Here is a 27,936-nt window from a genome sequence, read left to right as displayed (position 1 = left end):
TGCTGCTGTTAACTTTTTATTTTTAAACAGATGGTCTGGAGTTTCCTGCTTATCAACCAATACAGCTTGGCAATAAACTGGTACAGTAAATCCTCGTGTCTCGGGTGGCTATGGGTGGGCGGGGGGGGGGCACCATGAATTAATCAGGCCTCTTAGAGAAGCCCAGTCATGAACCTAAGGTCAGCTGTGATGAGGTATTTCTAAGAGGCCCGTTGCTGGCCCAGACAGGACCCCAGTCTAACTGATATCTGCAGACCCTGCAACATGGAGACCCTTAAGTATAGGTGGGTTCTATTGGAGGGCGAAGACCACACCTTACCTCCCAGGACTCTATTTTCTGAGCAAAGCTCTCCTTCAAGGGCAAGATGAGATACCCATCAAGAAGAGGCTGAAGCACTAAGATTTCACAGCCAGGAGGGACATTAAGGAGGCTCAGTAGTACCACACAGAGTAGTGTCAGGGCTTTGTGGGGGACACAGCTGCTGATGGCTCCAAGGACACTGAAAGCAGAAAGGCTTGGGGGAGAGACAAAAGGGGGCAAAGGGTTAACAGGATAAGCAACCCCCTCACACACCACAACATGCCCACAACCCCCAAGGTCCCACCCAGATGGATCTTCAACTTGGTGTCCTCCTTCCATTAGCCAAAACAGCCCTCAGTGCAGCGGACGTTAACGGGTGTTCTTCAGGCTGTTGTCTGCTGATTTAGAGAAGTAGCCATGATTTTGAGAACGGCCCCTTCTCAGGTGAAAGCGAGTAGGCTGTAATGAAATGGGCTGAGTGGAGCTCTCCCAGGCCTCCAACATGATCTCAGACAGATCACCTGTGTGAAGTTAACTCCTGCTGGCCTTAGCCCTTCTACTTGGCCAGAGGAAGGAGTCAGAGTTGCGAGGCCCTGCTCATGCTATAGAGCAGGGGTGGGGTGGGGAGCTTTATGGCGTGGCCTCCTTCACAATGGGAGGGAAAAAGCTGGTGGAACCCGTGATGCGTCACCCAACCATCATGCAGACAAGGAAACCCACATGGGTCATGTCACCTACCTGAGACCACAGGGCTACCAGGTCCAGAGCAGGTCCAAAAAGTGTCCAGGGTGGGAGAGGGTGGGTGGGCACAGGAACCTACCCTGGAGAGTCTCCTAAGAAAGGGGCACCACCTGTTGGTGGGGGCCTGGAGCACTTTGTGCCAAGGCTCTAGTCCCAGCAAGGTCAATCACCCAGAGAGCAGTACTATGGGCGGGGCTCCATTGAGATCATGGGGGTGTCCAGGAGCCCCCATCATAGCAGACACACTGCACCAGGCACCCACCTGCTGCCCCCCCTCCCCCCGCCGCAGCTAACCCCCAGGTACCTGCTGTTCCCATCGGGACTAGGGAAGTGGCTCTCGTACTGAACTCTCTCTAGGATCACTCTCCTCACTGGTCACAAAACCCGGGAAAACTTGTATCACCCTGTCCGGAAGATGAGGATGAGCGGCCTCCTCAAAGGGGGCCAGAGGAGGGGAGGCACTGCTGGTATCCGTAAGGCCAGCAGGGCACCCTCCCCACCACGTGGGCTCCAGGCCCCAAGGAACCAGCTCAGGACAGACTGAGCCCCGGGAGCTGAGGAAGGGCCCAGAAGCAGCAGAGACCCTCTACTACACAGTCCACAGAAGGTCTCAGAGGGAAAGCCTCCCAGACACTGGCCTCTGGAAGCCACCCCAGCTCCAGCCTGACCCACCATCTGAGTTCAAATCTGGGCGCCCCCACTTTCCAGCTGTGTGGCCTCAGGCAAGTTGTTTGACCTCTCTGTGCCTCAGCTTCCCTCTCAGATTACTGTGAAGATTGAACGAATGAATATTCTCCTGGGAGAGCAGGCACCGCTTGTTGTGTGTGCTCACTTGTGTCCGACTCTGTGATGCCCGTGGACTGGAGCCCACCAGGCTCCTCTGTCCGTGGGATTTTTCAGGTAAGAATACTGGAGTGGGTAGCCATTTCCTCCTCCAGGGAATCTTCCCTACTCAGGGATTGAACCCGTGTCTCCTGCATTGCAGGCAGATTCTTATACCCGCTGAGCCACCAGGGAAAAGACTCATCAAACAGAGAGGAACAAACAAGGCAGGAGGAGAGCTTCTCTAGGCCAAGCTCCTCAAGGAAAGAGGACCTCCCAATCCCCCAGGAAGGTGTCCCTGAAGGCCTAGCAGTAGTCACAGCTGCCGTGGCTCTTCCCAGGGGCCTGGACAAGCAATAGTGAAGTTGGAACCACAGAGGACCAGGAGGAAATTCTGCACAGGAATAGGAATTACTCGAGGCCCACAACCAAGGCCCCGAAGGCCCTAAGAGACCCCCAGTGCAGTGCCCTCCTCCTCTCCCTCCCCTGTGCCTTGAGCCACACCCAGGCTTCAGCCTTGCCCCAGCCTCCTTGGTGCCTTCCTAACCACAGCTGAGAGGCCCAGAGCTGCACAGATGGTGTAGCCGTGGTCACTACCCTGACCCTGTGGAGTCTGTTCAGACTGCTAAGCGGCCGCTAGAGAAAACCAGGCTACCTCGCTGGGCCCATGGGCTCGGTGAAGGCCCAGGGAGGGCTCATTGCCCCCTTCCTCCACTGCCTCCTCGCCAGGCCAGGCCACTCCAGGCAGGTCCATGAGCCCAGGTCTCTCAGCCCAATGTCAAGACAAAGTCAAGGAGGCCCTGGGCAGCCACTCAGAGGCTAATTCTGACGGCCCTCATTCCTCCTGAGATAATAATAGCTCCACTTTACTGCAGGAGGCAAGTGCAGATGCCTACAGAGGCCAGGCCTGCTCAGCCTTGACTGACGGGGCCAGGTGGTGGTGGGTCTGTGGCTCACCGACAGGGGGCGGCCGCCCCTCAGCTTCAGGGCCTGCGGACTGCGGGCCCCAGACAACCAAAGGCTCCCTAGGCCCAGAAAAGTCAAATCTCCAAAGCTTTTGGGAAAATCTCCTATGATTGAAACGTTCGTGGCTAACAGAAGGCAGACTTTAAAAAAAATCTGTGCAGATGAAATACATCCTGGGTGGGTTCAGGCCTCAGGGCAGCGTCGAGCTCCCCTCTGGGGTGGCGGGCATCCACAGATGAATTCCTGCTGTTAGTAACAGCGGTGGCACTTAGGAGTCTGTGCGGGAAGGGAGAAAGGTCCTAGGCAGAGGAACAGTTGCCCAGGGGGCACTGGTGGGGTGCTGAGGCAGGTGCTCAGGTCTGTTCTACAGCCAAAACCAGGGCCTAAACCAAAGCTGTATTCCCACTCCCCTCTGCGCTGGGGGTTGGGTCCTGCTGACCTCCCACCTCTAGACCTGTCCCTTGTGGGTGGGTCCCCTGTCCCCAGCACCCGCTCAGAGTCCTCACCTGCCCCACCCCCCTTGCCAGGGCCTTTAGCTCACTCACATGACCTTCCCGCTACCTCTTCACATGCTGGGCTGCTTCCCAGACCTAATCCCGCCCCACTCTCCTGACCATATCTGGCCATAGCGAGGCGGCGGCCTCCAAACCCCCCTGCCCCTCTACCCTGCCACGACTGGGCTTCCGTGTGTCCTGGGACATTAAAAATATCTGTGCGGCCTTGGCACATAAAAGCCTAGTGCCCCCAGCTGTTGGAATACAGGGCCTCACTGGCCGGCACATGCCACCGCTTCCAATAAACATGTCAGCTGACCTGGAATGCGGCGGCCAAGCCCTCCACCCCATCTCTCAGCTCTTAACTTGGCTCCTGTGTCAAGGGTATTGTCAGCCCAGCCCATTCCTGACCCTACAAGGAGAAGACAGGCGCGGGCTGGGGGCCTCTGCGGCATCTGTGTGCCCAGGATACAGAGCACATGCACGGAGCGTGGCGCGGCATCCACCACAGCTGTCCCCCTGCCTGGCTGCCGACCCCGACGGGCCCCACGGCCCTGGGATTAATAGAGCACAAGGGGCCCGGCAGCTGGCGGGGGCAAAATCTTTCCACACGGATGGTGACAACTGACATCACGCTGATTTGGGCCCTGACGGCTCCATCTGTGCATTCTTTTGGAAAGATCACAGCTGCAACCTGCCTGCTCACTGGAAATGTGTCCACTTCGCTGGGGAAACTGAGGACATTTCCAGTGAGCAACTGGGGCCTTTAAGAGGGAACTCAGATGTCGGGTGGTGGCTTTGGGAGACTCGGGCTCGCAGGAGTGAGGTCTGCTCCTCGGGCCAGGCCCCCTCGGTCTGTGCTGTGGTTACACATCTTGTGGGGAAGAAGGGAAAGCAGGTTCGTGACCCGACATGCTCACCCCTGGGGAATGGAGGAAGAGGGTGGCCTCAACAGCCCCTAAAAGAACTCAAAAAGTGTAGGGGTGAAATGAGATGATTTCTGGAATTGAGATCCTTTAAAGTCCACCCAGAGAAAAGGTAGAGGCAACCAAGGGAAGCAGGGCAGTGGGGCTGATGGCCATGCAGACGTGCTGGGGCCCTGGCCCCTCTCTGCCTCGGGGCACTTGGAAACTTCCATAACAAGTTTAAAAATATACACGTCAAAAAAGTATTCAACAGAAGTTTGCTGAGGGCCTAGTGTGCGCTGGTACTCTCTGGCAGAGAAGGGAGTGGGTCCTGGCAGGTGACAGAACATCAAGTCCCCTCCTCCCAGGCCTCGGATTGGTGTCAGATGTCCCATTCCACTGGTGCATACCTTTTAAATTCAGTGTTTAAAAATACCACGATGAGCCTTCTAACCCTGCAGCTGACCCAAGAAAGCACAGGCGGTAACCTGATCAACTGGACCCCCTGCTCCCCTGCCCACCTTTTCATGGAGGCAGTGAAGACGTCACATGAGTTGATCTGGGTTGACCATATGCTGCTCATGAACAGCACTTTGCCTTCATCATGCATAGACCACTTGCTTTTGAACTTCACTATGTCTGAATACGGCCTTTCAGGCACAGGCTCTCTTTCCTGGCATTTTCTGGCAGTCAGTCAAAAACAGAAAGTGCGACGGAAGACCCCTCCCCCACCAAACCCTTGAGTGAGAAGGGCAGCCGCAGCCCTCCTGGGCCTGGGGGCGCTGCTTGTGAGGCATCTCGCTGAGGCCAAGGGCATGCATGGGGTGAAGCCCCTCATTAAGCCTCGTTCTTGGCTGCGTCTGCAAATGGAACTGAAGTATGTGAAGTGGCAGAAATGTCATGGTAAAAGCAGAGCAAGACAACTGCGTCTGTCGATGTATTATGAGAAGGCAAGTGTCACTGAAAACAGACCCGCCCCAGCCACTGGGTCCTGGTGAGACTCCACAGGGCACTGCAGCATGGGAGAACTCTTCTCACCACGTGTCCACCAGGAGAGGCCTTTCCTGGTTCTGGGGCCAAATCTAACCTGTCCCCTTTGATGGTGAGGGATACAGGAAGACCAGCTGTCTTCACAACCCCTCTGGGTTCCACATGAGTATCTATCAGGGAGAGGAGGGTGCTGGACTGGATGTAGGCGGTGTCTGGGCCGATTTCCAGAGATGAGGACCACCGCTATCTGTTTTAAGAGCTATGCATTGATCTTGGCATACTGTATATGTATTTAAGAAACACGCCGCCAGGAGCTAAGTGATGGTGGTATAACTGTCCTTTAAAACCAAATTCATTTACGTAAAGAAAGCAAGTGAACCTAAAGAAAACCATTCCATGGCTAGAGTGTGGCAATATGGCAAAATCATGAAGCTACAGGAGCAACAAGTTTGAGCACAAATGATCTCAACACTTCTAAGAGACTGCAAAAGCTTTTCTAATTTCTAAGCTGCTACTGAGCTCAGAACATTCTGACTATGTTATCTGCTTAGAAGTGGCCATTCCACACAATAGGCAGCCACCTGGCTGGACTGAGCCTCCTCGGCTCCATGTCCTGTGCTTTGGAGCATCTCCACAGCTCTGCCAGCCCACCAAAGCTGCTGCTGAAGGAAGCCCTCAACAACAGGGCTCAGCTCTTGGTCAGGAGCGCCCCAAGGAACCTCTTGGAAAGCTCCCATTTTTCTCTCCTGAGTTTGCTCTTTGCCCCAAGTTTCCATAGTGACTTCAGAAAGAAACAGACAAGCACATTACTCTTCATGCAGGTAGTTCTCCCAACTCCACAAGTGCTCTCAACCGCAGACCCTCTCTCATCCCACACAAGCCTATTTGAAAAATACTTTGAGATGGGAATGACTTCTTTTAAATATCGTTTAAAATAATTAAATTATTAATTGTATTACCTCCTTTATTTATGTATTTTAGTGCCACATTATTAATACTATTATTAAGGGAAAGCCAGGGTTTACCTGTCATCTCAGCACCTTTCTCCTCATTAGCACTGCCTTCCACACTCAAGTATGTCCCATTTGGATGACAATGACACAGTCACCCTAGTTGTGCACCATGACGAACTTGTCTATGCCTGCAATGAGTGGCTGGGTAGGAGCAGGGGGAGGACCAAGATTTAAAAGGCCGAAGAACATTGTTTAAATTGCAGCCATTCTGAACTTAAACTGTCCAGATCCAGGATTAGGAAAAGAGGTCTACTGCTTGGGTTCAAAACGATCAGCTGCCCCGTAGTAGCGGTGTGAACAGTGCTATTTTACAGGAGCTCAGTTACCTTCAAGAAGAACTAAAAGTGGCCCTGACCCCAGCATACACGGCCTCTCTCTTCTCAGATCTCTTATTGAGGTTTTTCCACCCTTTGTCTTTGTGGCAGATTCTGAAATAAACTTCACTGAAGTTCAGTGTTTTTTTCTTGACCCATTAGAGATAAGAATAATGAAGTCTAGGTCACGACCCCCGAGACCCAGCCCCAAGCCCTCACGCCCACCCTGGGGAGGTCTGGGCTATCCAAGCCAGAAGAACAGGGTGGTGTGGAGAGTGGAGTCACATGTGCTGCTGGGGATCAAACCGGTGGCCTTGTATTGAAGGGTGGCTGAGCCAAGGCCCTGTGTCTACCTGTGACCCAGGTAGACAGTTAGATCCACCTCAGCAGTCGCATTGCCTGAGATCAACCCTAGAGAAGCCCCTGTGAACACATACACAGAAGCAGGTGAAAGGACAGGGGTGATGGTCTTCTAACAGGGACCAAGTGCATGGGGTGGGGGTGGGGGGGAACTATCAGCATCTTCTATTCAGACAGAGATGATGACTGACAATCTAAGAGCCAGGCAGCTTCCGTGACCCAGCCAAGGGTCTCCAAGATACAGGGCCAAGTGAAAAGCCACAAAGTGGCATAGATATTACTTCTATTGTTTTTTTTAAAGCAATTTTGCTGTGGAAACTGGCCAGTATGTGAAGCTGGTAACCTCAGGGGCATTCGAGAGGTGGGTTATGGAGATGGTCACAAGTTGAGGGTTATTAAGGCAGACTTTGGCCTTTAGCTCTAGTTAGTATTTTAAACTTCTTATGTAATGTACTAGTTTACATATTCTACATGTAATTAAACATTAAATTTTTCACAGTAATGCCAGGGAGGAGCTGCTGCTATGTCACAGGTTTCATGGAGCAGACATCTTGAGAAAACTGACTTGTCTTTCTTGTGCCTAACTTCCATATTTGGGGGACAAGCTTTAAGTAGTTAACAGGTGCTTTTGGAGTTGGGTGAATTTTTGAACAACCGGCAGAAATAAGTGCCACCAAATTGTCTTCACTCTAACCTTGCCCAGGCCTTTCCTGGTTGCTGGGTGGACTCTGCCAGGCTTGATTACTAAGGGCAGGTACAGTTCTATTTCTAGCTTCCAAACCACTTCTGGTCAGTTCCTGCTCTGCTCTTTCTTTAACAAGAAGCTGGCAGAATGTCAGTTCTAAAGTGATCAAGAAAAGAATGCGAAGCCGGGAACTGTCCATTTGGATGCTCACAAAAAGCAGAGCTGATATCATGGGGCTGACATCCGAGCCCTCAGCTCACGGTCCGCATGTCAGTGAAGATGCCTCACTTGTTGGAATGAACAGGCACTAACCCTGAATCACAAAAGTTCTCATCTAAGAGATGGCTTTGCCATTCCTAGCAGGTCCCACCTCTGAGCCTCAAGTTTCCCCACCTGTACTGCCAAGGAGCTAAGATTTCACCTCTCGAGGAACATGAAAAGATACCCAACATCACTAATTATTAGGAAAATGCAAAACAAAACTACAATGAAGTATCATCTCACACCAAAGAGTCTACAAATAACATATGCTGGAGAGGATGTGGAGAAAAGGGAACCCTCCTACGACCCTGTTGGTGGCAATGTGCATTGGTGCAGCCACTATGGATAACAGTATGGAGTGTCCTCAAAACACTGAAAACAGGGTTACCATATGACCCAGCAATCCCACTCCTGGCCATACATCAGGAAAAGACAAAAAGTCCAATTCAGAAAGATACATGTTCCACTATTTCCAATAGCCAAGACATGGAAGCAATCTAAGTTTCCTTCAAGAGATGAATAGATAAAGATACGGTACATAAGAGGCCACTAAGACACAAGACCCAACTTGACTGGCTGCCCCAACTTTACGTTAAGTTCTTCCTGCCTCTCTGGGAGGAGCACCATCGCCTTCCTGGCTTCTTGCCTTTTACCACCACCACCACCACCACCAACTGAGCTACCATCAATTAAGCTATCATTTCAGCAGCTCAATACCAGTTTGCTTGCTAATTCCTTTCCTCATTTGATCACCTTCACAACTCTGGAAGGTAGGTTTCTTTAGACCCTTGAAGGACCTTATTTTGCAACTGTGGAGGCAGAAGATGGAACAGGTAGTGCTACTAGTTAGCTATGAAGCAGGAGGCAAGATGTACCTCCAGCCCCAGCTGTTCCCAATCCGGCTTCTTGTCTCTCATCCTAGCCTTTCTGTTGAGTTCCTCTCATAGGATACCATCTTATTTCCTTTTATTTTATTATTATTTTTGTACACTTTTGGTCATGCCACACGGCATGTGGGCTCTTAATCCTCTGAACAGGGATGCATTGGAACCTCAGAGTCTTAACCACTAGACCACCAGGGAAGTCCCTGTTTCCTTTTAAAACCCACCTAAGTAGCTTCAGAGAAAAGACATTGAGAAAATCCCTTTAAACAAAGAAGCGCAGTGAGGATGTCCCACTGCACCCATCTCCTCTAGAAAAGGAGCAATGACTCCTGTCTCTCACATCGCCTCAGGAACATGGCAGCACACAGAGGAAGGGTGAAGAAAACAGGAAAAGAGGAAGGAAGAAATAAAAACATGAATCTAACTACATGACAAGACTAACTAGAAGAAGACAAAAGGTTAAACCAAAACTTATTTTTAAATTTAAAAAAGAAAACCCAGAATTACCAAATAACACAGAACTGTGAAGTCCTTTGGACATGAGTTGGAAGTTCCTGATTTTGACATTTCAGAAAACGCTAAAATGTTCAAATTAATATGGAATGCCAACCTAGGCTGCCAATTTTTTTTTAATATGCTGTCATTTAAAAAACTAAATAAAAACCAAATTTTAAATAAACTTCTAAAAAGTCCTCTAATATCTTCCAACAAAAAGCCTCAGGTTGCTATCAATTGTCATCCAAAAAGAAATGACAGTGAAATACCGAAAGGTAGGAAGCTTCTGCAGCCTCCATCTCAAGGACAGCCCCTTCCAGGAATACGCTTAACCTGACGGAAACCCCACGACATCATCTCGATTTCTCTCACTCCACTGTGCATTGGCATCTGGCAACCAGTGACTTAGCAGGACTCTCTCCTACCTACGGGATTCTCTTCTACAAACCTTCCCACAGCCACCTTTCAGCGTTTGCTGGAGCAGCTCCCGGATGCCTCATAAACCAACCAATTCTAAAGGGAGCAAAACAAGAGAAAGATGCACAAAAATCAATACCATTTCTATAAACAATAATCAACAGCCTGAATATAATGATAAAGCAGATTCTGCTCACAATAGCCACAAACATTATCAAACACTTGGGAAATACTTGATACATATTCATATATCAAACTCCACAAAGGATATATTAGAATTATATAAAGAAAACACAAATCCTTAATGTAAGAAATAGAAACTCAAACGAAGAAGAGACCAAACTTCTGGCTGAAGGCTTAACAACGCTATTTCCCAACTTGATTTATAGATTGACTCAAAATCCAGTCAAGGCATCACCAAGGTCATTACAGAATTTGGTAAGAATGATTCTTAAATTCTGTAGAAAAATAAATGGGCAAAACAATCAGAGGATTCTGAGAGCACACAGAAAATTCTTATCCCAGCAGATCTTAAACTATGGTATGAAATGATAATTGTTAAGGCTATAAACCAACTAAAATACTGGGGAAAGAGACTACAACTTACTACAGCAGAATCAAATTCGCTACCAATAGAAAAATACACAGGCCCCACTACTGTCCCCATAGTCTAAAGATAGAGTGATAGTTTTTAAAACCTTCTTGTCTCAGTTTGGAACAGGATGTTTTAGAGTTTCTAAGTATTCTTGCCTGGAGAATCCCATGGAAAGAGGAGCCTGGCAGGCTACACAATCCATGAGGTCGCAAGCGTCGGACACGACTTTGCAACTAAACCAAACCAAGCAATACCAGAAAATTTCAAAGTGACAAAGATGAAGATTTCTTGGCAATCTAAAAAAAAACCTTTTGAATTCCAGTGTGTTTCCCTAGAGTCATCGCAAGCCCTACCTCCTCATCCCTAGGCTGTCCAAATCACAACTTGAAATTCATTGGATTCATCTTGTTCTCCAATTGTGAGTGTGAGGATGGGGTGGCAGAGGTGCTGGCAGAGGGTGCCAGATTATTTTCCGACTTCTTTAGTCAGGGGCCCTTGCCCACCTGCCTGGCATCCAGCAGGCCCCACGCAGCCCTCGACTTCCCAGCTACACAGATTGTTCCAGAAAGTAATCCGGAATTCTCAAGTCCTCACTTGCCACAAACCAATCAAACTCAGCCATTTGGAAAACAAGTCTTGTTTTTCCTTCTCTCACCAGTGAAGAGCTGGGAGGGAAGTGTCGGCTCTTTCAGGAAGAAATTTCTAGACCAGCAAAGGGAAAACCTCCCAATTTAAATGACTTTTAGGCTTCCCCCTCAAAAAAAAAAAAACAAACCCAAAACAAAAACAGATGGAAGTGAGAGGGTCCAGAAGTCATCATCAGTCAAGAGTGAGTCTTCACTTCTGATCTAAGAAGACCTGTTCTCTCATTCTTCTAGTTCTGTGACATTTTCATTAACTCCAGCAGTTCATGTCTAACTGTGGGCCTACCGAGACCTGTATAATCCTGGCCCTGGAAGTGATCTTGTCCATCCTCTGGCCCTACATCTCAGGACGAGGGAAGAAGGGGAGGCAGGTATCTGCCAGAAGCAGGAAGCAGAGGCTGGACCCCAGCAGGCCGGGGACCTGCTCATAGGGAGCTGGTCCAGAGCACCTCCCACCCCTGCCTGGCTGACAGGTCCTACAGCCTAGACACTCGCATCTGTGTCAGTAGGATGGCCCTCCCCTGACTGCCTTGGGGAAAAACAAAGCCAAGTGCAAATAACAAACAAATACCTTAGAATCCTCCTCAACTCAAGCACCACCACCATGAATGAGGCTGATTCCCTAGTTATCAGAACCGACTGATTACAGAGCCCAGCATCATTTGCCTGAAGATAATTGCCTCAATTCTCCACTTCACTTTGCCCATATAGAAACAGTCCCAATCTACCCGAGCCTCAGTGACTAGGCATGTAAAATTGGTCTAATCACATCTTGAAGAGCTTGGCCTCAAAGGACAGCTCCAAGCGTCAGCCTGAACCATGACACCAGCAGACTCTCTCCCTCCCTCTGGCCCGCCACTGCCTCACCCTGCCCCCCAGCCAGGACCAAGCCTAGAGAGGTGAATCAGGCCCTTAGCAGAGCAGAGAAAAACAACGTGGAGGCTCTCTGTTAATGCCAGTGGCTGGGGGACAAGGTGGGAGTCAGGGTGAGCTGAACAAAAGCAAAACGGCGTGCCGAGGATACTCCTGACGGCTGAGTGCCCTCTACCATCAGCAGTGCTTTCACCCACCGCCCACCATCCCCACGAAGGGCTGCCGCACAGGGAAAAGGGTGCAGCTCACACTGCATCACCTGGGCCGTGGGCAGTGCTGGCCACGGAAAGGCACCAGGCAGGCTGGGGCAGGGCAGGTGACCGAGCCCAGTCCACATTTCTCCAGGAAAGAGCAGGAAGAGAGCCAGAGTCCAGTGTGAACCTGGGACCACATCACACGAAAACTAAGAGCCACAGTCGAGGCAGAGAAAGAGAGGCATCCCACCCCAGGAGGCCCTGGCCACCCAAGTTTACACCCTGCCTGGGGGAGGGGCCTTCCAGACACTTTCTGTTGGATCAGGAGCCTAGAAATTGCTCCGCCCATGACAGGAGCAGGTGGGCAGGCGGGTGGATGCAGGGTTGGTGGGAGAACCTCGAGAGAGCACAAAGCTAAGGCGAACGAAGGCCACTCATGAGAGGACAACACCAGCAGCGCTGCACGAGGACACACAATGGAGAATCGCAATCCCAACAACAGAAGCCAGCCAGGTCAGAAGATGATGATTCCCTCCTGTTGTCTGCTTCTGCTCTGGACGCGAGTGCTCCCAAAATCACGAAATCAGGGGCCCAGACCTGTGGCCCTTTCTACTGGTGAGAGCCAATCGATACCGGTGCTGCTTGAGTAAGTGACATGGTGCCCAGAGAAGCGAGACGAACCCAGACCTCTGTAGGGGGCAGGCAGGAGGGCTGACGCCAAATTCCCAGGGCTGGAGGGGTTGAGCCTTCTGGCTGATTGCCACAGTCAGGGGTGGGGAGCACTTCAAACTCCCTGAATTAATTTCTACCCAAAGGAAAGTTTGAAAAGCTCTCCATCTTCAAAAATAACCTTTTCAAATGATTGTCCAAAAAATATGTTCAAGAGTGATTGTACCCACTCGCCTGGAGGAGCAGAACCACTCTTTTATCTTCCGTCTCATCTTGGAAAATGTACTGGTATTGAGGGGACCTGTGACAATGGCCCGGCAAGCCTTCTGAGAATTCCTGTGAGTCATCTGTCTCCCCAGAGGGGCCAGAGCAGGGCTTTGCACACAGTAGGCACGTGGCTTGAAAGCCTTCTAATGGGCTTCAAACAAGAGAAAAGAAAAGAAAGCCTCAAAGTCAGACGAGGGAAGAGCCCACCTCCTGCAGAAACCCACCAGATGGACACTCCCTGACATAACCACTGCCCACCGGCTTCCCTCCCTGGTTTGCCCATCTGGGAAGGATTGAGGACTTGCCACCTGTTGGCAATCCACTCTAATAACTGGGGGCATTTCCCACTGACATGCATGTTGTTGAATGGCAGGGTTTGGTCCCCTCTCAGTCACCTCCATCTCCCCATAGGCCTGGAAGACTGTCCTGGTCACAGAAGTGACTCAATGTACAATTGCTATACAGCTCATTTCATTTTAATTTCTGAGACAGCTCAGGGCAGGGAGGCAAAGAGGCCCAATATAATGAATAGACAGATGGCTGATTTCTCCGCCAGTGAATTGTGGAGCAGAGAGCCAGAGTCCCACCTTGGTTACTAAAGGCCCACCCACCACCAGCTGAGGCTTCCCAGTTAACACCTGTTTGCTTGTGTCCTGAAACTGCCACCCAGACATTCCTTCCTGCCATTGAGTCACCTGCACTTTCAAATGCCTCTGAAATAGAAGCCGAGTTGGAAGAACATGTCCATTGATAGAGCCCCAGCTCCTCTCCCAGGGCCTCCAGGCCCCTTTCATGAAATCAGAGTCTGACTTGAAAAAAACTCATTGAGCGTGGGGTTCTAATTCCACCTGGCTCAGGAGTCCTGGGGAAAACATCTCCAATATGTGGTCCCCTGTCTTTTGATTTAATGCTGCTCCTGACAAAGAGCCAACCACCTCCTGAGAGCCGTTCCATTTCACAGTACTAATTGTTCAAATACTCTTCCTTGGGCGGAGCTGACATCTCAGCCTGTTGGAAAGGTATCCCGTAGGTTCTAATTCTACCCTCCCAAGCCACATAAAAGACATCTTAGTGCCTCTTCCCCAGGATGATCCTTATAAAGGGCTGGAGACAATATTCTTCACGATGAACTGGGAACTGCATTTCCCTATCCCATGGGCTCAGGGGCCACCCTCCGGCCGAGCCCCGCAGGTGACATACATCCGCACTTTATTTACCGCAGACAGCCCGCCCCTCGCTCCTTAGCCTGGTAACAACCTGAGGTCGTTCATCACCACTTGCTCCTTTTTGAAATTCATCCTGCAGCAAGCACTTTTAAAGTCATACACGTAATGCATTTTAAAGAGCGTTTTTTGCACGGAGCCATTTGCCTGGCCTCGGCACTAAGTACAAGATGGAACAGTATTTTAGTGTGGTGGTCCTGCTCTCGGAGCCCATGTCAAATGAACGCCAGAAATGTACCTGTACCTATACATGACTGGGGCTCTCAATGTGGTGCTTTGTTAAATGTTTGTTTGTTGATTAAAATGCATCTTGCAAAGAAAGTGCAATTTCTAATGCAGACTGTAGTCCAAAACTATGTATTATGTAATGCACATTTTTTTAATAATGCAGGCAATCTTGTGTATCTTGTGTATTAGTGGATCGGCTCTGAGCTGCCATCTCCATTACAGGCAGAAAGCACTCCTGCAAAACGAAGTACTTTCTTATGTCCACTAAAGAATCATAATCCCCCTCATTGCTGACAGCTGGCATTTGTCTCCATTGAAAGGGCATTCAGCAGCACCCACATCTGCCTGATTTTTTCCCAAAGTGCCCTAAGAACCACTTGAGTGATGTCTTTTATGTTCCATTCACTGTCAGGGGGGCTGCACTGATTGAAAGAAAGAAAGCAGATGGGTCAATGTGAGCAGAACCTTTGGAAATGTCTTAGGGTGGGGCTGAGAGATCAGGATTTGAGATCTATAGCTCCAAAGGACCCTGTCCCCTGTCCTGTAATAACATCCATATGTGATTCGTGCCATCAGACATCTGTGACAGTAAACCCCTTTCGGTCACTCTGGACCGAGGTGGAGGGCACGACAAGAATGCAGATATGTGCCCTTTGACGAGGTTTGCAAATCGATTCCACTTTATTAGACCGATCAGTATTTTAATACTACAAACGAACTCAATGAACTCAAGACACAAGACAGGCACTGCCGAGAAGCCAGGTCAGGAACATTTAAGGCCATTCACAGCCAAGACGCAGATATAAAACCTCCACATGTCCAAAACAGTGGCTAGGATCTCACTAAGGTCTTAACTCTGGGCTTGACAGCTCTAAGGCGAACATGGAAGGAAAGGGGTGAGGGTGCACCCCACCATGCTGAGGAACTGCTGTGGATGCAGGGCACTCTACTGTGGACTACCACAGAAGGTAAAGCAGAATCACCTCATAGAGGAGAGACTACCCTGATGGTCCCGTGGTTAAGAATTCGCCTGCCAATGTAGGGGATGCGGGTTCAGTGCCTGGTTCGGGAAGCTCCCACGTGGCATGGAGGAACCAAGCCTGTGTGCCACAACCGCTGAGCAACAGAAGTCACCACAATGAGAACCCCGAGCACCACAACGAAGAGTAGCCCCTGCTTCCCACAGCTAGAGAAAGTCCAAGTGCAGGAATAAAGACCCAGCAGAGCCATAAGGAAAAGAATCACCTCATGGACTCTTGACGTCTCCGCCACATTGACTCAAAGACAAGAAAAACCACCTGTGCCACCTGGAAGCTTGCTGGTTGCAGGATTTGAGGAAGCTTGCAGACTTGAGGAAGATGGTTTTGCTGAGTTGTACCACTGGTGGACCTGTCACTAGGGCAAAAGGGATGCTCCGTATTTGAATAAGGTGGGCAGAAGCAGCAGTCAAGTTGCAACTGGAACCCCTGAGCTTCCAAAGTACCACCCTTTCCCGAGCAAGGACCACTCCAGGGATCCCCTCCAGGAGAACATGGAGCTCATTTGATTTTCCAGGGCCAAGAGATGGTCTCATCTCCTTTGGGGTTCAACGGTATGGCCTAGGGGGTCTAGCTGTCCCCTAGCCTTAATACTCTGGTTGACCCAATAAATTTTCTCATACCGTAGAATGCATACTCGATTAAACAATGCTGATGGGTAAGGAGTGAGTCCTAAGTGGTTTAATGCTCTGATTAACATAAGATTAGCCCTAAAGATTCTCTCCTTAATATAAGATTGCCTTTCCTTTCCTCTTCTTCCTACTCTAGCATCTTCAGCACCTAGAACAGAGGTTGGCAAGAGCTAGGCATTCAATATTTGATGAATAACCGCACTTTGTTGAAAACCTGTTTATGAAAAGATCTGTGAACGGTACCCGGCGGTTTCCTTGATAGCCGGATGCCCTGCAGCGCCCTCCAGGGTCGGCGAACTGGTTTGCACGTACTGAACATCAGCACAGATCTTCCTTGAGGGATGTTCTGGGCAAAGAGAGACTTTCAGCCCGCGTTCTCAGCTAGAGCTCAGGGTGGCCCACCAACGGGTTTGGGGACGTGTAAACCATCACCTCGTCTGTCTGTGGTTGTCCTTCTTAGCGAATCCGTAATTAATTAGTCGCTTCAGACCTGGGGGGAAAGGACTGGAAACGTCTCAAATTACAGTCTCTAGACGAGATCTGCGATTAATGACTGCCTGAGATTACCCTTTTCCAACTATAATATTAAGCCCTTGGAAAATGCCCTGGACTGGATAGTTTAATAGTGACGTACAGACGCTCATTCCTCCAGAATACAGAATATCTGCAAATTTTTTAGCTGCTTCAGGCTTTGTTCAGTTTATCAATAACCCTGGAGAAGCTGGGGAGGGGTCCGGACACCATGGAGAACCCATGCCCCGCTGCGCAAACACTCTAACCTGTGGCTCGCTGGCTGGCTGGCTCGCTCGCCCCATGGCACACGCCTGGTTCCCCCGCCGCTCGCGTCCTTCAAAACCTTTCAAACAAGGTTCCCTCCTGCCACCTGCCGGTCCACTAGGGTCTGAGCCTCGGCTCCGCGCCACCGCGCAGCGCGCGGGGACCCGCCCCCGCCTCCCTACTGCACATGCCCGGCAGAAGTCCGGGCGCGCAACTTTGCAGAACCTCTCAGCCCCGTCTGTCTTCGCCTCAGTCTCCTCTTTCCTCTCCCAGGCGAGAGGACCAGCGGAGGCACCTCTTCGGAGTCTTAGGCTACAGAGTCTAAGACTTAGAGAGAGGGGCCCCGGAGGAGACGGACTTTCCCACCCCTTTTCCCATCCTTTCTTTATGCCCAGAGAGGCAAGCAGAGGCGCGGAGCTTTAGAAAGTTGAGTGGTCAGGAAGGTAGGTGCTTCCCTTTTTCCCCTCGAGCCGAGGTGGGGCTGGGACCGCCGGACCCAGCTTCTTCCCTCGCGAGGAGCACCTTTTTCGGCTCTAGCGGCCGATGCGCTTCGGAGCTGCTCTCTGCAGAGCCAGAGGGTGGGTCGGATTCGCCGAGTGTGCGTGAGGATGGATCGTAGATCCCGACCTCAGCTAGGGCGCCGAGCTCGCCACAATTACAACGATCTGTGCCCACCCATAGGCCGCCGGGCAGCCACAGCGCTCCTCTGGCTCTCCTGCTCCATCGCGCTCCTCCGCGCCCTTGCCACCTCCAGCACCCGCGCCCAGCAGCGCGCGGCTGCCCAGCGCCGGAGCTTCCTGAACGCCCACCACCGCTCTGCAGCCCAGGTATTCCCCGAGCCCCCTGAATCTGACCACGAGGACACAGACCTCGAGCCCTCCCTTCCCGAGTGCCCAGAGTACCAGGAAGAAGAGTTCGACTACGAATCCGAGACCGAGTCCGAGTCTGAAATCGAGTCCGAGACCGAATTCGAGACCGAGTCTGACACAGCCCCCACCACTGAGCCGGAGACCGAGCCCGAGGACGAGCGGGGCCCCGTGGTGCCCAAGCGCCCCACCTTCCACCAATCTCTCACCGAGCGTCTCAGCGCCCTGAGGCTGCGGAGCCCCGACGCCTCCCCGAGTCGTGCGCCGCCCAGTACTCAGGAGTCTGAGAGCCCCAGACAACGGGAAGAGCCCGAGGACAAGGATCCGAGGGACCCCGAAGAGTCTGAGGAGCCAAAGGAGGAGGAGAAGGAGCAGCAGCGTCGCTGCAAGCCGAAGAAGCCCACCCGCCGCGACCCATCCCCCGAGTCCCCTTCCAAAAGGGGGCCCATCCCCATCCGGCGTCACTAATGGAAGACGCGCCCCGGATTCTCCTTGTGTTCTTTGACCCAGGTTGGTTGCCCACTGCTAAACTGGGGAGTCTGGGGTCGGTGCAGGACCGGCGGGAGGAAGGGAGGGAGGAAAAGCAGGTTAGAGGGGAAGCGGGAAGAGAGCGGGCTCAGTGAGCCAGCCCGGGAGGGGCAGGGGCACAGGACCAACTGGGAAGGGCTCCCCAGATCTCCCCCAGGGTGCCGGTGGGCGCCCAGGTGGCCAAACGCTTGTTGGACGGTGGGGCGTCTTTGCGTTCCTCTGGAAACAGCCAGAGGTCTCCGAGCTGGTGTCCAGGACCCGCGCAACTGAATCCCGGGCGCACCCCAGGTTTCGAGCTGTACACCCAGAAGGCACGGGTAAGTCACTTATTTTATGCGCTTTTTCCCCTTCTAGAGAAACTAGTCTCAAACCAGTTGGCCACGGCGGGTGCCAAAAACGTGGCTCAGAAGTGCTCGCGCCAACTTTCGGAAAGCAGAGCCACCGCGCTGTAGCGACACTGTTGCAATGTGCGAAAAGTAACCTGGCAGGGATTGGGTGAGAACTCCGGAGACTTGCCCGCTCCCAGAAAGTCTCTCTCGCGCGCGGCGCTTAAGGCACTTGGAGCCTGGAGCCCAGGACCCTTTGCTGCCAATTTGCAGCCGCGGGGCCTCGGCGCCAGTGCCCCTCGCGGCTGTGCGCCAGTCCTGGCCGCCACCGCCCGTCCCCGGGTGCTTGGCGGGCCAGAGACCGCCGCAAAAAGCGTGCGCACCTGCCTGCGCGCCTCGTAGCAGACCTCTCCGGGCCAGCCGGCGGTTCCCCACGAATCACCTGTGCTTGGAGGGCAAGCAGAGGAGGTACGGGAGTTTCGGGAGGTGCCCAACGGGCTACCAGGGTTGGGGGCACGGACGTGGTCGTGTCGCGGCATCGCCAACCTTTTGGCGCAGCTGGTCTGATGGTGAGGCTGGGTACATCTTGGCTAGAGAGGTCCCGGGCTTTTTGCGCAGCTGCCTGGGGATGTTAGATAGTAGCTAAAAGGTCAGCGAGGTGGTCGCGAGCGGAAAGGTAAAGCAGAACAAGGAACAGCCTGGAGACAGAGTCGCGCCTATCATCAGGGAACCCCACAACGCACCCCCAAAGAACGCATAGCCAAAGAGCGCATTCCGAAAGAGCGCAGCACCCGGTGAGCTGGGGAAAGGTGTAGGAGCCGCCGCAAGTCCCAGGGTGATTAGTTGAGAGACGGAAGGGGCCGGAGGCTCCGGCAGCCTCGGGGAGGGGAGGGCTGGCAGCCCGCACCGGCCATTTTTGGCTCGGGTGGGGATAAGTTTGGAATCTGTAACCTGAAGGCAAAGCTGGAGCACAGAAACGGCCGCAATCCGGTAACGCATCTTCGGTGCGTAAAGTGTGCCTTTCTCGCCAACCCTGGGGGGAGAAACTGGTTAGTGAAAATGTATTTATAAAACCTCCCCCGACTTGGAAATTGATCTTTTTCTTGGTGCGCGGGCGTCTCGTTTCGTGCCGGTTTGAGCTATTCTGATGAGAAGGATTTGGGGGGAAAGTGAGGCGTTTGGAGACTTGAAAAGGCGGGTCGGGTTGTTAGACTCCTAAAATAAGGTTTCAGCCTATATTCAGAACATATCTTAAGGGGTCTTCCTTCCAGGTCTCCGCCCGGGGGAAGGCGTCGGGCCGCCCCAAAACTTCGCTCTGGTGGGCTGCGGCGCTGACTAATGGCTCTCGGATGCTGCTCTGGTCTTAACTAGTAAACAGCGGCGAGGGGGCTTCCTTGGGCAGCGGGGGAAGTGTCCAGAAGTCTGAAGGCTGCCTAGGACTTGGAGGCGGGTCCGGTGTGCCCTGTCTTTGGCTTGAAAGCGTTAAACTGCCTAGGTGAAATGGGGCTCCCCAAAGCTAACATTTCTACTTAGTGTAAAAACGGCGGCGCAGTGTTCCTATTGGAGGCATTGAACGTGCTGGCTTTTTCTCTGGTGATGTCTTGGCAGCCTGCGCTCACCCAGTTAAAGGTCTCTGGTGAATAGGCGGCTGCGGTCAGGATGCCCTTGGCTTTTCAATGTGGGGGCTGCCCTCCCAGGTTGGAGAGTCTAGGGGAACTGTTTTCCTGCAGAGCTGGGTTTTCCATTAGAGAAACATGTTGCTTTAGCATATAAAAGTTGAAAAAAAAGTCCTCAGTGCAACGCCCACACCTGTCACCCCAGTCTCGGGCTGTTTTTTAAACAGAAGCCTGCGCGGGAGAGGGTGGCTTTCTTAACTGTAGGCATTATACCAGGTTAGTTGAGGGGGCTGGGTGCCCCCTTCCAGGAACGCAGTGTTGGCCATCTTTCAGACACTCCTCCACGAACTACCGGATTGAGAAAACCTGTTACCCTCCCCCACTCAGTTCCCTTCCCCCACCCCCTCCCTCCTTCCATCCTGATTCCAGGGTAGAAGAGTCATTAGGAACATACAGAACACCTGAGGAACATACCAAACCCCTGTGGGGAGGACCCCCACCCCACGGAGAGGGGCTTTTGCTATACACAGGATTCAAAAAGCCCTCTTTCTACCTACAGCACTAGTGTTTACCTGCCTTTCTCTCCCAGAAGCGTTTCTGGCAACTTCTCCAAGCATTCCCCACTCTCTAGTCTCCCAACTAGCCCTTTGTCTCACCCTGCTGCCCTGAGGTATTAGCATTTGAATGGCCTTATTTGTCCTTGCAACTTAGGAAATGGGCTTCTAAAAAGCAACCCTTAGAGTTGACCACAGGGGTGAATTATCAGCCAGTTACGAGTTTCGACTGGAGAGGAAGAAAGGAAGAGGAGGGGAAAACTAGTCAATAAAGCTGGTTAAATGGTCTGCTCCAATATTCAGGATTTTTTGTTTTGCTACATTAATCATTTGCTTAATAAAAATGTGCTTTTTCTTGGACAAAAGTGTTCTTTTAACTGAACCTGAGTTGGAAAATCATGCATCAGTGTTCAAATACTGTGTGGTGTCAACAGTATGATGAAGATTTATTTCTAAGGTTTGGCAAACAAAACATTTAATCTGTTTATCAGAATTCAGGAATTGGGAATTTTAAAGTTTGGAATTAAGATAATGCCTGTTTAACGCACTAGAAACTTTTCCTCTGGAAATGCTATCACCCCTTTACTCTTTAGCCTCAGTTTTAGCAGCTGTGATAGAAGGTTTAATGAGGAAGAAAGCTGAAACTTCAAGGTTGATAAGGAATGAGCTTTTAAAAAAAAAAGTGCATGGATTTTACTCAATTTTTCTATATTATCACTGCACTTCATGTAAAGGGAGGCTACAGAGAGGAAACTGAGCAAAAATCTTGGTGGCTGGGAAAGTATGTCTCTTAACAGAAAGGTGACCGATTACAAACAAATCACTAGAATCAAATCAAACTTCCAGAGTGATGTCATATGCCAACTCAAGGACTGCCCTTCCCTTAAAAATTGTCCAGCAAAGAGGCGAGGAGATTCTCAAATTACATCTTTAATCCTGTTTTAGAATGAGGGCTGGAATTCCTCATCTTGTTCTTCGGGTTTGCCATTAATGTCGCTGTTTTCTAAATTCTGATGCCCCAGAGCTGGATAGCTGGGTCTAAGACCTCAGGCTCATTGCCCACCCCTGCCTGCGGCCTGAGGTCAGGCCCAGCGGTCTCTGCCTCAGTTTCTTCATATGGAACATGAAGGAGGGGTCTAAGACCTCAGGCTCATTGCCCACCCCTGCCTGCGGCCTGAGGTCAGGCCCAGCGGTCTCTGCCTCAGTTTCTTCATATGGAACATGAAGGAGCTGAAGAGCAGGTCCTAGCATCCCTTTCTGTTCCCAGTACCTCCAGGGTGACTAAGTAAAGCCAATTTGACTCAGATCAATGATTTTAATGCTAAAGGAGCCTCCCTCCCCCCAAAATGAAAGGTTGATAAAATAAAAACACCAATTGTGAAGAAATCTTTCTGTTTTGTGTTTGTCTAATTTGAGTTTCTCAAATCTGATTTTGCATTGGGGGCAAAAATGGTGCAAAAGTCAGGAAAAAAAAAAATCCATAAATAGGATTTAGAGAATTCAGGCAGACAGGTTAGAGAATTCAAAATTCCACCACAACCTCTTACTAGCAAGGATGGGGGAGTGGGGTGGGTGAATAGCCTTCTGAAGAGCAGCTGTTAAGCTTAAGAGTTACTGCTTGTTTTAGGTGTGCTGTTTGCTCATCTGCCCTCCTTCATCGCAGGGTCAGAAGACAGGCTTTTCAGGGTGGGGGCTGGCAGCCTGGAGATGCTCGCTGTTTGGGGAGAGAGCAGACAAATGCTCCCAACCTCAAACTGACCACAAGTGCTGAGTATATGTTCTAGTAACACTTACAAGTGCCCTGATGAGGACTGACCTGAAAAATTGGCTCAGAGGCTGCAGCTAATTAGGATAAACCAGTTTTCTTTCAACCTTTTTTTCCCCTTCATTATTGCTCCCTCCCAGGAGCTTTTTCAGACATTTTTTCCTGAATTAGTCCTCATTCATGAAATGTGAATACCACAGATTCAGAGATACACCATGTATCTGCCTCTCTACTGTGGACTCCTGGAATAGCTAAGGTTTTCTTGCACTCTCCCCCAAACCAATCTTACCTCTGTTGCAAATGCATGAAATTGTTTTTTTAAAAGTGTTTAAGAAAAGCTAATTTATGTCAAATTAAGTGATTTAACATCCCATTTTCATTCTGTATTTTAACCTTTGGGGGGGCTACATATCACAAGGCTATATATAAGATGAATTTTACTGATGTTTGTTTTCTTTAAATCTCGTGTTTCTTCCCCCAAGACCCCCGATACTGGTGCTAGTGAATTCACATGGCAGAGAAGTCCAAGTAAACAGCCTAGTGACTTAGTGCTTCCAAGGCCAAGAGTGTGCAGTGTGGGGCCACTGTCACCTGTTGAAAGCACCCAACCAGTAAAGGCAGGACGTCTGAGAGGAGCTGGCACTGCAGCACCCCACCTCCCCATTCCAGGGCATGCAGTGCTGTAATTTAGTGGGAGATTTGAGGACTACAAAAGGAAAGTGTAGGGGAAGTCACAGGAAAAAGGGAGATGAGACACCTGGGAAGAAAGGAGGCTGAGGTTTGGAGGTGGGAATCACAAAAGCTGTGTTAGGGCTAGAAAGAACAGGCTAAAGCAAGAGATTTGGGGAGGCAAAGGTTTAGCGGAACCTCCATGGCAGTCTGGAACATCAGCTTAGTATTAGGAAGAGCGTTTTTCACAGCTGAGGATGACAGTGGAGTGCAGTCACTGTCTCCCTGAGAGTCTTACAGGCCTGGCCCAGAAGTTTCAATTTCATAGGTGCAGTCGAGCTGTCATATATACACCTCAACTGCTTCAATCAAATGGGAAGATTTACAGCCTAGGAAACCTTGCTTTATATGGTTTAAATCCTAAGTCCTGGATTCTGGTTCAGGGAGAGTCCCCAAATCTCAAACTTGAGGGGTGTCAGGATCAGAGTCCAAGACTGCCCCCCACCCACCCCCAAGCTGTAGAAGACAAATTTTTCCTCCCCCAGGCAAGAGCCGGCTTCTAAGTGCCCTGGCTTATGTTGCTGTCTCAATTAGATTTCATTAGGAGACTTTGCTCTGGGTAATTGAGGTTGTGTACAAAGGTGAAATATACCATTCCCCTTACAAAGTCAAGAGGAATAAGTCATGCAGCCGAGAAGCCCCTGGGGGCCTGGAATTTCCACCAAGAATTACTGAAATTTCAAACAGAGCTTCCACTAAAGCCAAATTTCTCTTCTGGGATTTCCTTCCACCATCCCTGCCCCCAACTTTTGCCCCCTTTAGTCCCCTTCCCAGGGTGGCATTGTTCCTCTAATCTGGAATAGCCACTTCCTCCCCTGGAATTCTCGGCTGCACCATCAGCCAGCCTAGAGGAGGAATCCACAGCTCCATCCAGGTGGCTGTAGAGAATGTCTGGATCCACCCTACAAGCCCAAGGGGGTCAGGTGCCAGCCTCACAGAATGGGGTGGCCGTTCCAAGATGAGGGCCACCAAGGACAGCTAGTGAGCTGAACGAAGGGGCTAGCTGAACAAAGAGAGCTGGATTCTTGGTGGGAACCCTTGGCCCCTGGGGCTTTTTAATCTGAGATCAAGTCTTCACACCTCTGGCTGCCACTGTCTGTAATGTCAGCTCTGCGCCTGCTCCTAAGCCTCATCCATTGGAGGCATTTTCCCTGCACTTGGCATTTGCTGAAATAGCCTGGTCACACAGACCCTTCTGCAGACAGCAGTAGGCTGCTGCTGCCTCCACCGGCTGAGGCTGGCAGAGGAGATGCTGGGAGGTAAAAGGATGGGCACAGTGAGTCCTAATTGAACAGTAATTAATTGAACAGCATCAAAGTCTTATTGCTACTCAGTCAGCACTCAGAAAACATTTGTCACTGGGAGGCTGAGAAATGTAATCGTTGCCTGAATTCTCTTCCCTTTGTCCTCCCATTTCTGCTTTAGCCTTTTCCTCACAACTGGTGAAAAGATTCTCCTTTTCCTCACCTGACAGTAACCCACTGCCAGCTAATGACACATGGGGGCTGCAGAGAGGGCTCAGCAAATTGCCCCCCTGCCAACCATCCCCCCACCTCCCGGGAGGAAATGCCACCACCAGGGGAAGAGGGATCTTTTTTTTTGTCCTGGTTTCTGCTCTCTTCTCTCTTGCCTACCTCCCCTCCCTCTCAAGGGACCCTCTTCCACTTTGCTTTCTCTTTATTGGATACAGGGATGAACTAAAACAGAAAGCTGATAGGCAGCTACTTACAGTCTGGATAGGCCATGTGCCTTTAGCAATGAATAAGAACCTCCAGACGTAAGTACACTGACGATCGTTCACTGATTATGACGTGTGCTGCCATGGAGGCATCAATAGAGCAGAAGACGGAGTTGGGGGGCGGGTGTTGGCAGGGAGTCATGTGGGGCTGCCAAGGAAGGGGGCCATGTCCCTGCAGGTAACACTGGTGCCGTTTAAGAATCAACAGTGAAGAAATGCTGTCTTTTCATTTGGGTTACTTCTTTACAAAAAGCCAGCTGATCACTCCCTGTGGCACCTGAGCTGTCAGATCTGAACAGATTGACTTCCTTAGAAGTGCAGTGTTTGACTGAAACATGTATATTATTTCCCATCCTTTCACAATGCATGAAGTGTAGAAACCCTATTCTTTTTAAGTAGTTGAGAATACACAATTTTCAAGAAACCTCCACCTGGCTTCTGACAGCCCAGGCTTTCCTCCTCTCAGGGTACCATTTCACTGCAGACCCTAGCACAAGCCCTGCTGGGTGGGCGCCAAACCCCAGGCTGCAGCTTCACCCCAGCTCAGTCTTTCTTTAGGCACCCTGCCTAGTCTCTGCCTTCCTCTTCTGGGCTACATGAACCCATTAACTAATGTTCCTTCCCCCTTTGTGCTCATTTCTAAAAATATTTACCTTTTCCCTGATAGAAATCCATTCAGAATTGGAAATCAATGCCTAATGTAATACTTTGCGATTATAAAATCATAATGGCAGATCTTAAAAACTGCCCTCTGGCCACCTCCATCCAGGTCAAGGCCATGTTTGTCTTGGCCAATAAGGTCACCAGCCCTGAATGGGCTCGCCAGACAGTCCCACCAATTAGAGTGGTCACCAGTTAGCCCCTCAGCTGATCACCCCCAGCTCTTACCATACTGGTTTCTTGGGTCCCTGTGGCGAGGCTACCCAGCTGCCTTTCAGGTTAGCCAGCTCTTCTGACATCTGGCTACCCTTCTGCCAGTCTCTCAAGTCCCACTTCTGATTTGTGGTGAAGCTTCAGCTCTGATCCCCACTCATCCAAGAGATTTGGGGTTTTCAGATTCTGGTAGCCAGTCACTACAGTGAAATAAACAAGAGTGGACAAAAGGGGGACACTGGAATTAAATGCCACAACCTTTTCTTCCTGATCCTAATTTACCTTCAAATTAAGGCAGTTGCTACTTAAGTCTAAGGATCCTTTCTCAGCCCACAGCAGTGGTTTCAACTGGGGGCAGTTTTGCCTCCCAGAGGACACTTGGCAAATTTTAGAGACATTTTTAGTTGCTACAACGAAGGGGATGCTACTGGCATCTAGTGGGTAGAGGCCAGGGATGCTTCTAGACATCCTCCAGTGCCCAGGACAGTCCCCACAGCACAGAACTCCCTGGCCCCAGAAGGCAACCAGTGTAGAGGCAGAGAAACCACCATCTAAATGCTGACCAGTTCTTAAATTCTTCCCTCTGGTGTGCTTCCACCTGGCCCTTCCTAGGCCCACCACTCTTTCCTGTAATGTCCCCCCTTTTTCTCTCCAGTGCTCCAAGTGTTTGAGAGTCTATCACCAAATTTATTTCTCCCCTTGAAGATTTTATCTGATCGAATGATTTCATATCCTAATAAGGATAACTGTCACTTTGAATTTGGGGTCTTGTCTTGACTTTGGTCCCGTCCTCCTAAATGACAGGCTGAAAGAAATCTCCACCCAGACTGTACCTCCTTCTCCCCTCTGTCAGGTCCAAAACCAGACTGGCTAGGCACCATGCCAGCTTTTCTCCAGGTCCTCCCTGACTTCTCCATCCCAGGGGCCAGACTTGGGCTCCCCTGACCCTTGCATGTTGCACCCGGGGGCTGCTGGAGGGTCCTCTGGGATCCCTCTGACTCCCTCCCTCCAGCCTTCTTGCTTCCTTCACTGTGCCTGTTTCTCTGTCCCTTAAAGGTCACAACCAGCCAGGGTCTCCTTTGTTCTCTTCAGCAGGACCATCCTCCACACTGCTTCAATCCTGCCCTAAAACTAGGCTCAAATCCTCACTTGCAGGATTAAAAAAAAAAGTTCAATATCTGTTCCATTTCCTACCAAAGAAGCCTCCAAACTGTTTGCCCTGCTATTCCACGGCATCCTCAGAAAAACACTATCCAGTATTCCCTGCCTCTCTCTCCCACTGCTCCCCCAGGCCCGGCCAGGTGACCTGTTCTCTTTATCCAGCCGAGTGCCATGTTTCTTACTATTGGATCTTTGTTCGTGGTAGGCCGACGTCTCCCATCCCCCCACTTTTGCTCACAGCCTAGCCATCTATCCCTCCGTGGAGGCCCATCTGCAACTCCATTTTCTCCAACAAGGTCCCCCCCAGCCCACCGCCCCAGTTGAGGGGTCTTTCTTTTCATTTTTATGTTGCTTAGCCTCTAGGAGGGAGGATACTGTCGGCCCGATCTTCATCCCGTCAGTGCGTGTGCTCTCCTGGCAAATAATCCAGGTGCTACAGGCTCCTGGGGATGCAGAACAGACTCTCTGCATCCATTCCTTGTTGAATAGTGCTGTGGGAAAGAGCCTCGGTGACATGGGCTGTGCGCGAGGCCTGGTGAGTGTAAACCATCCCTTTAGGGCCCCCATCGCGGCCTCCTTGAGGCTCCAAACCGCGACACCTACTGACCTTCCACTTCGGCAGGGCTCAGCATCCCCGTGACCTCAACTCCTTATCCATCTGGGGCTGTTCCTCTGCATCGGGGCAGTGAGCCCCCTCTCTCCTCAGGGTCTTGGCCCTCTACCTGCAGGCCCTTCGCCTCCTCCTCGCCTCGCCCCGGCAGCGGATCCCCCTTAGGGGTTTGCCCACCGCCATCGGCAAAAACGAGGGCTGCTCCCTGAGAGACCCCACCTCCTCTTTCAGCCTCGGTGACCTGGGGCGCCAGGTAGTGACCCCACAACGCCAGCCGGCCTCGTGGCGGCCCAGGCCTGGCCGCCATACGCCCGCCCACCAACCGCTCCTAACCACCCCAGCGGCACAACCTCTTAGGGCGTTCCAACGCGGCGCCCCCTATT

General features: G+C 51.0%; 2 protein-coding genes and 1 long non-coding RNA gene across 5 annotated transcripts in view; 2 read left to right on the top strand and 1 right to left on the bottom strand.

Annotated features, from left to right (window-relative positions):
• Positions 1-27,892, bottom strand: LOC138417601 (uncharacterized). 2 transcript variants are annotated; one of them, XR_011248218.1, is made up of 5 exons: positions 27,551-27,892; positions 25,798-25,982; positions 1,347-1,446; positions 1,040-1,134; positions 1-515 (listed from the first exon to the last, which is right to left on the bottom strand). It is a non-coding gene; the product is annotated as an uncharacterized lncRNA (long non-coding RNA). The 2 variants fall into 2 exon arrangements; XR_011248219.1 differs by lacking the exon at positions 1,347-1,446 and having other exon boundaries at positions 27,551-27,883.
• Positions 17,235-27,936, top strand: part of LOC138417600 (neuroendocrine secretory protein 55) — a 59,939-nt gene continuing 49,237 nt past the window's right edge. The window contains exon 1 of the mRNA XM_069548218.1: positions 17,235-18,163. Within this exon, the coding sequence (XP_069404319.1) occupies positions 17,396-18,121 (726 nt within the window). The 5' untranslated portion in view covers positions 17,235-17,395 and the 3' untranslated portion in view covers positions 18,122-18,163. The remainder of the gene's footprint in view (positions 18,164-27,936) is intronic.
• GNAS (GNAS complex locus) overlaps positions 17,486-27,936 on the top strand; it is a 66,649-nt gene continuing 56,198 nt past the window's right edge. The window contains exon 1 of one of the 2 annotated variants that reach the window (XM_069548216.1): positions 17,486-18,163. Coding sequence is in view for 1 of the 2 variants with exons in the window: in XM_069548212.1 (XP_069404313.1) it covers positions 18,121-18,163 (43 nt within the window). In the remaining variant the exon portion in view is untranslated. The remainder of the gene's footprint in view (positions 18,164-27,936) is intronic. The other variant, XM_069548212.1, reaches the window with a different exon arrangement.

Source organism: Ovis canadensis, chromosome 13 (assembly GCF_042477335.2).
Source record: "Ovis canadensis isolate MfBH-ARS-UI-01 breed Bighorn chromosome 13, ARS-UI_OviCan_v2, whole genome shotgun sequence".
Lineage (NCBI taxonomy): Eukaryota > Metazoa > Chordata > Mammalia > Artiodactyla > Bovidae > Ovis > Ovis canadensis.
This window is presented reverse-complemented; position numbering and strand designations above follow the sequence as displayed.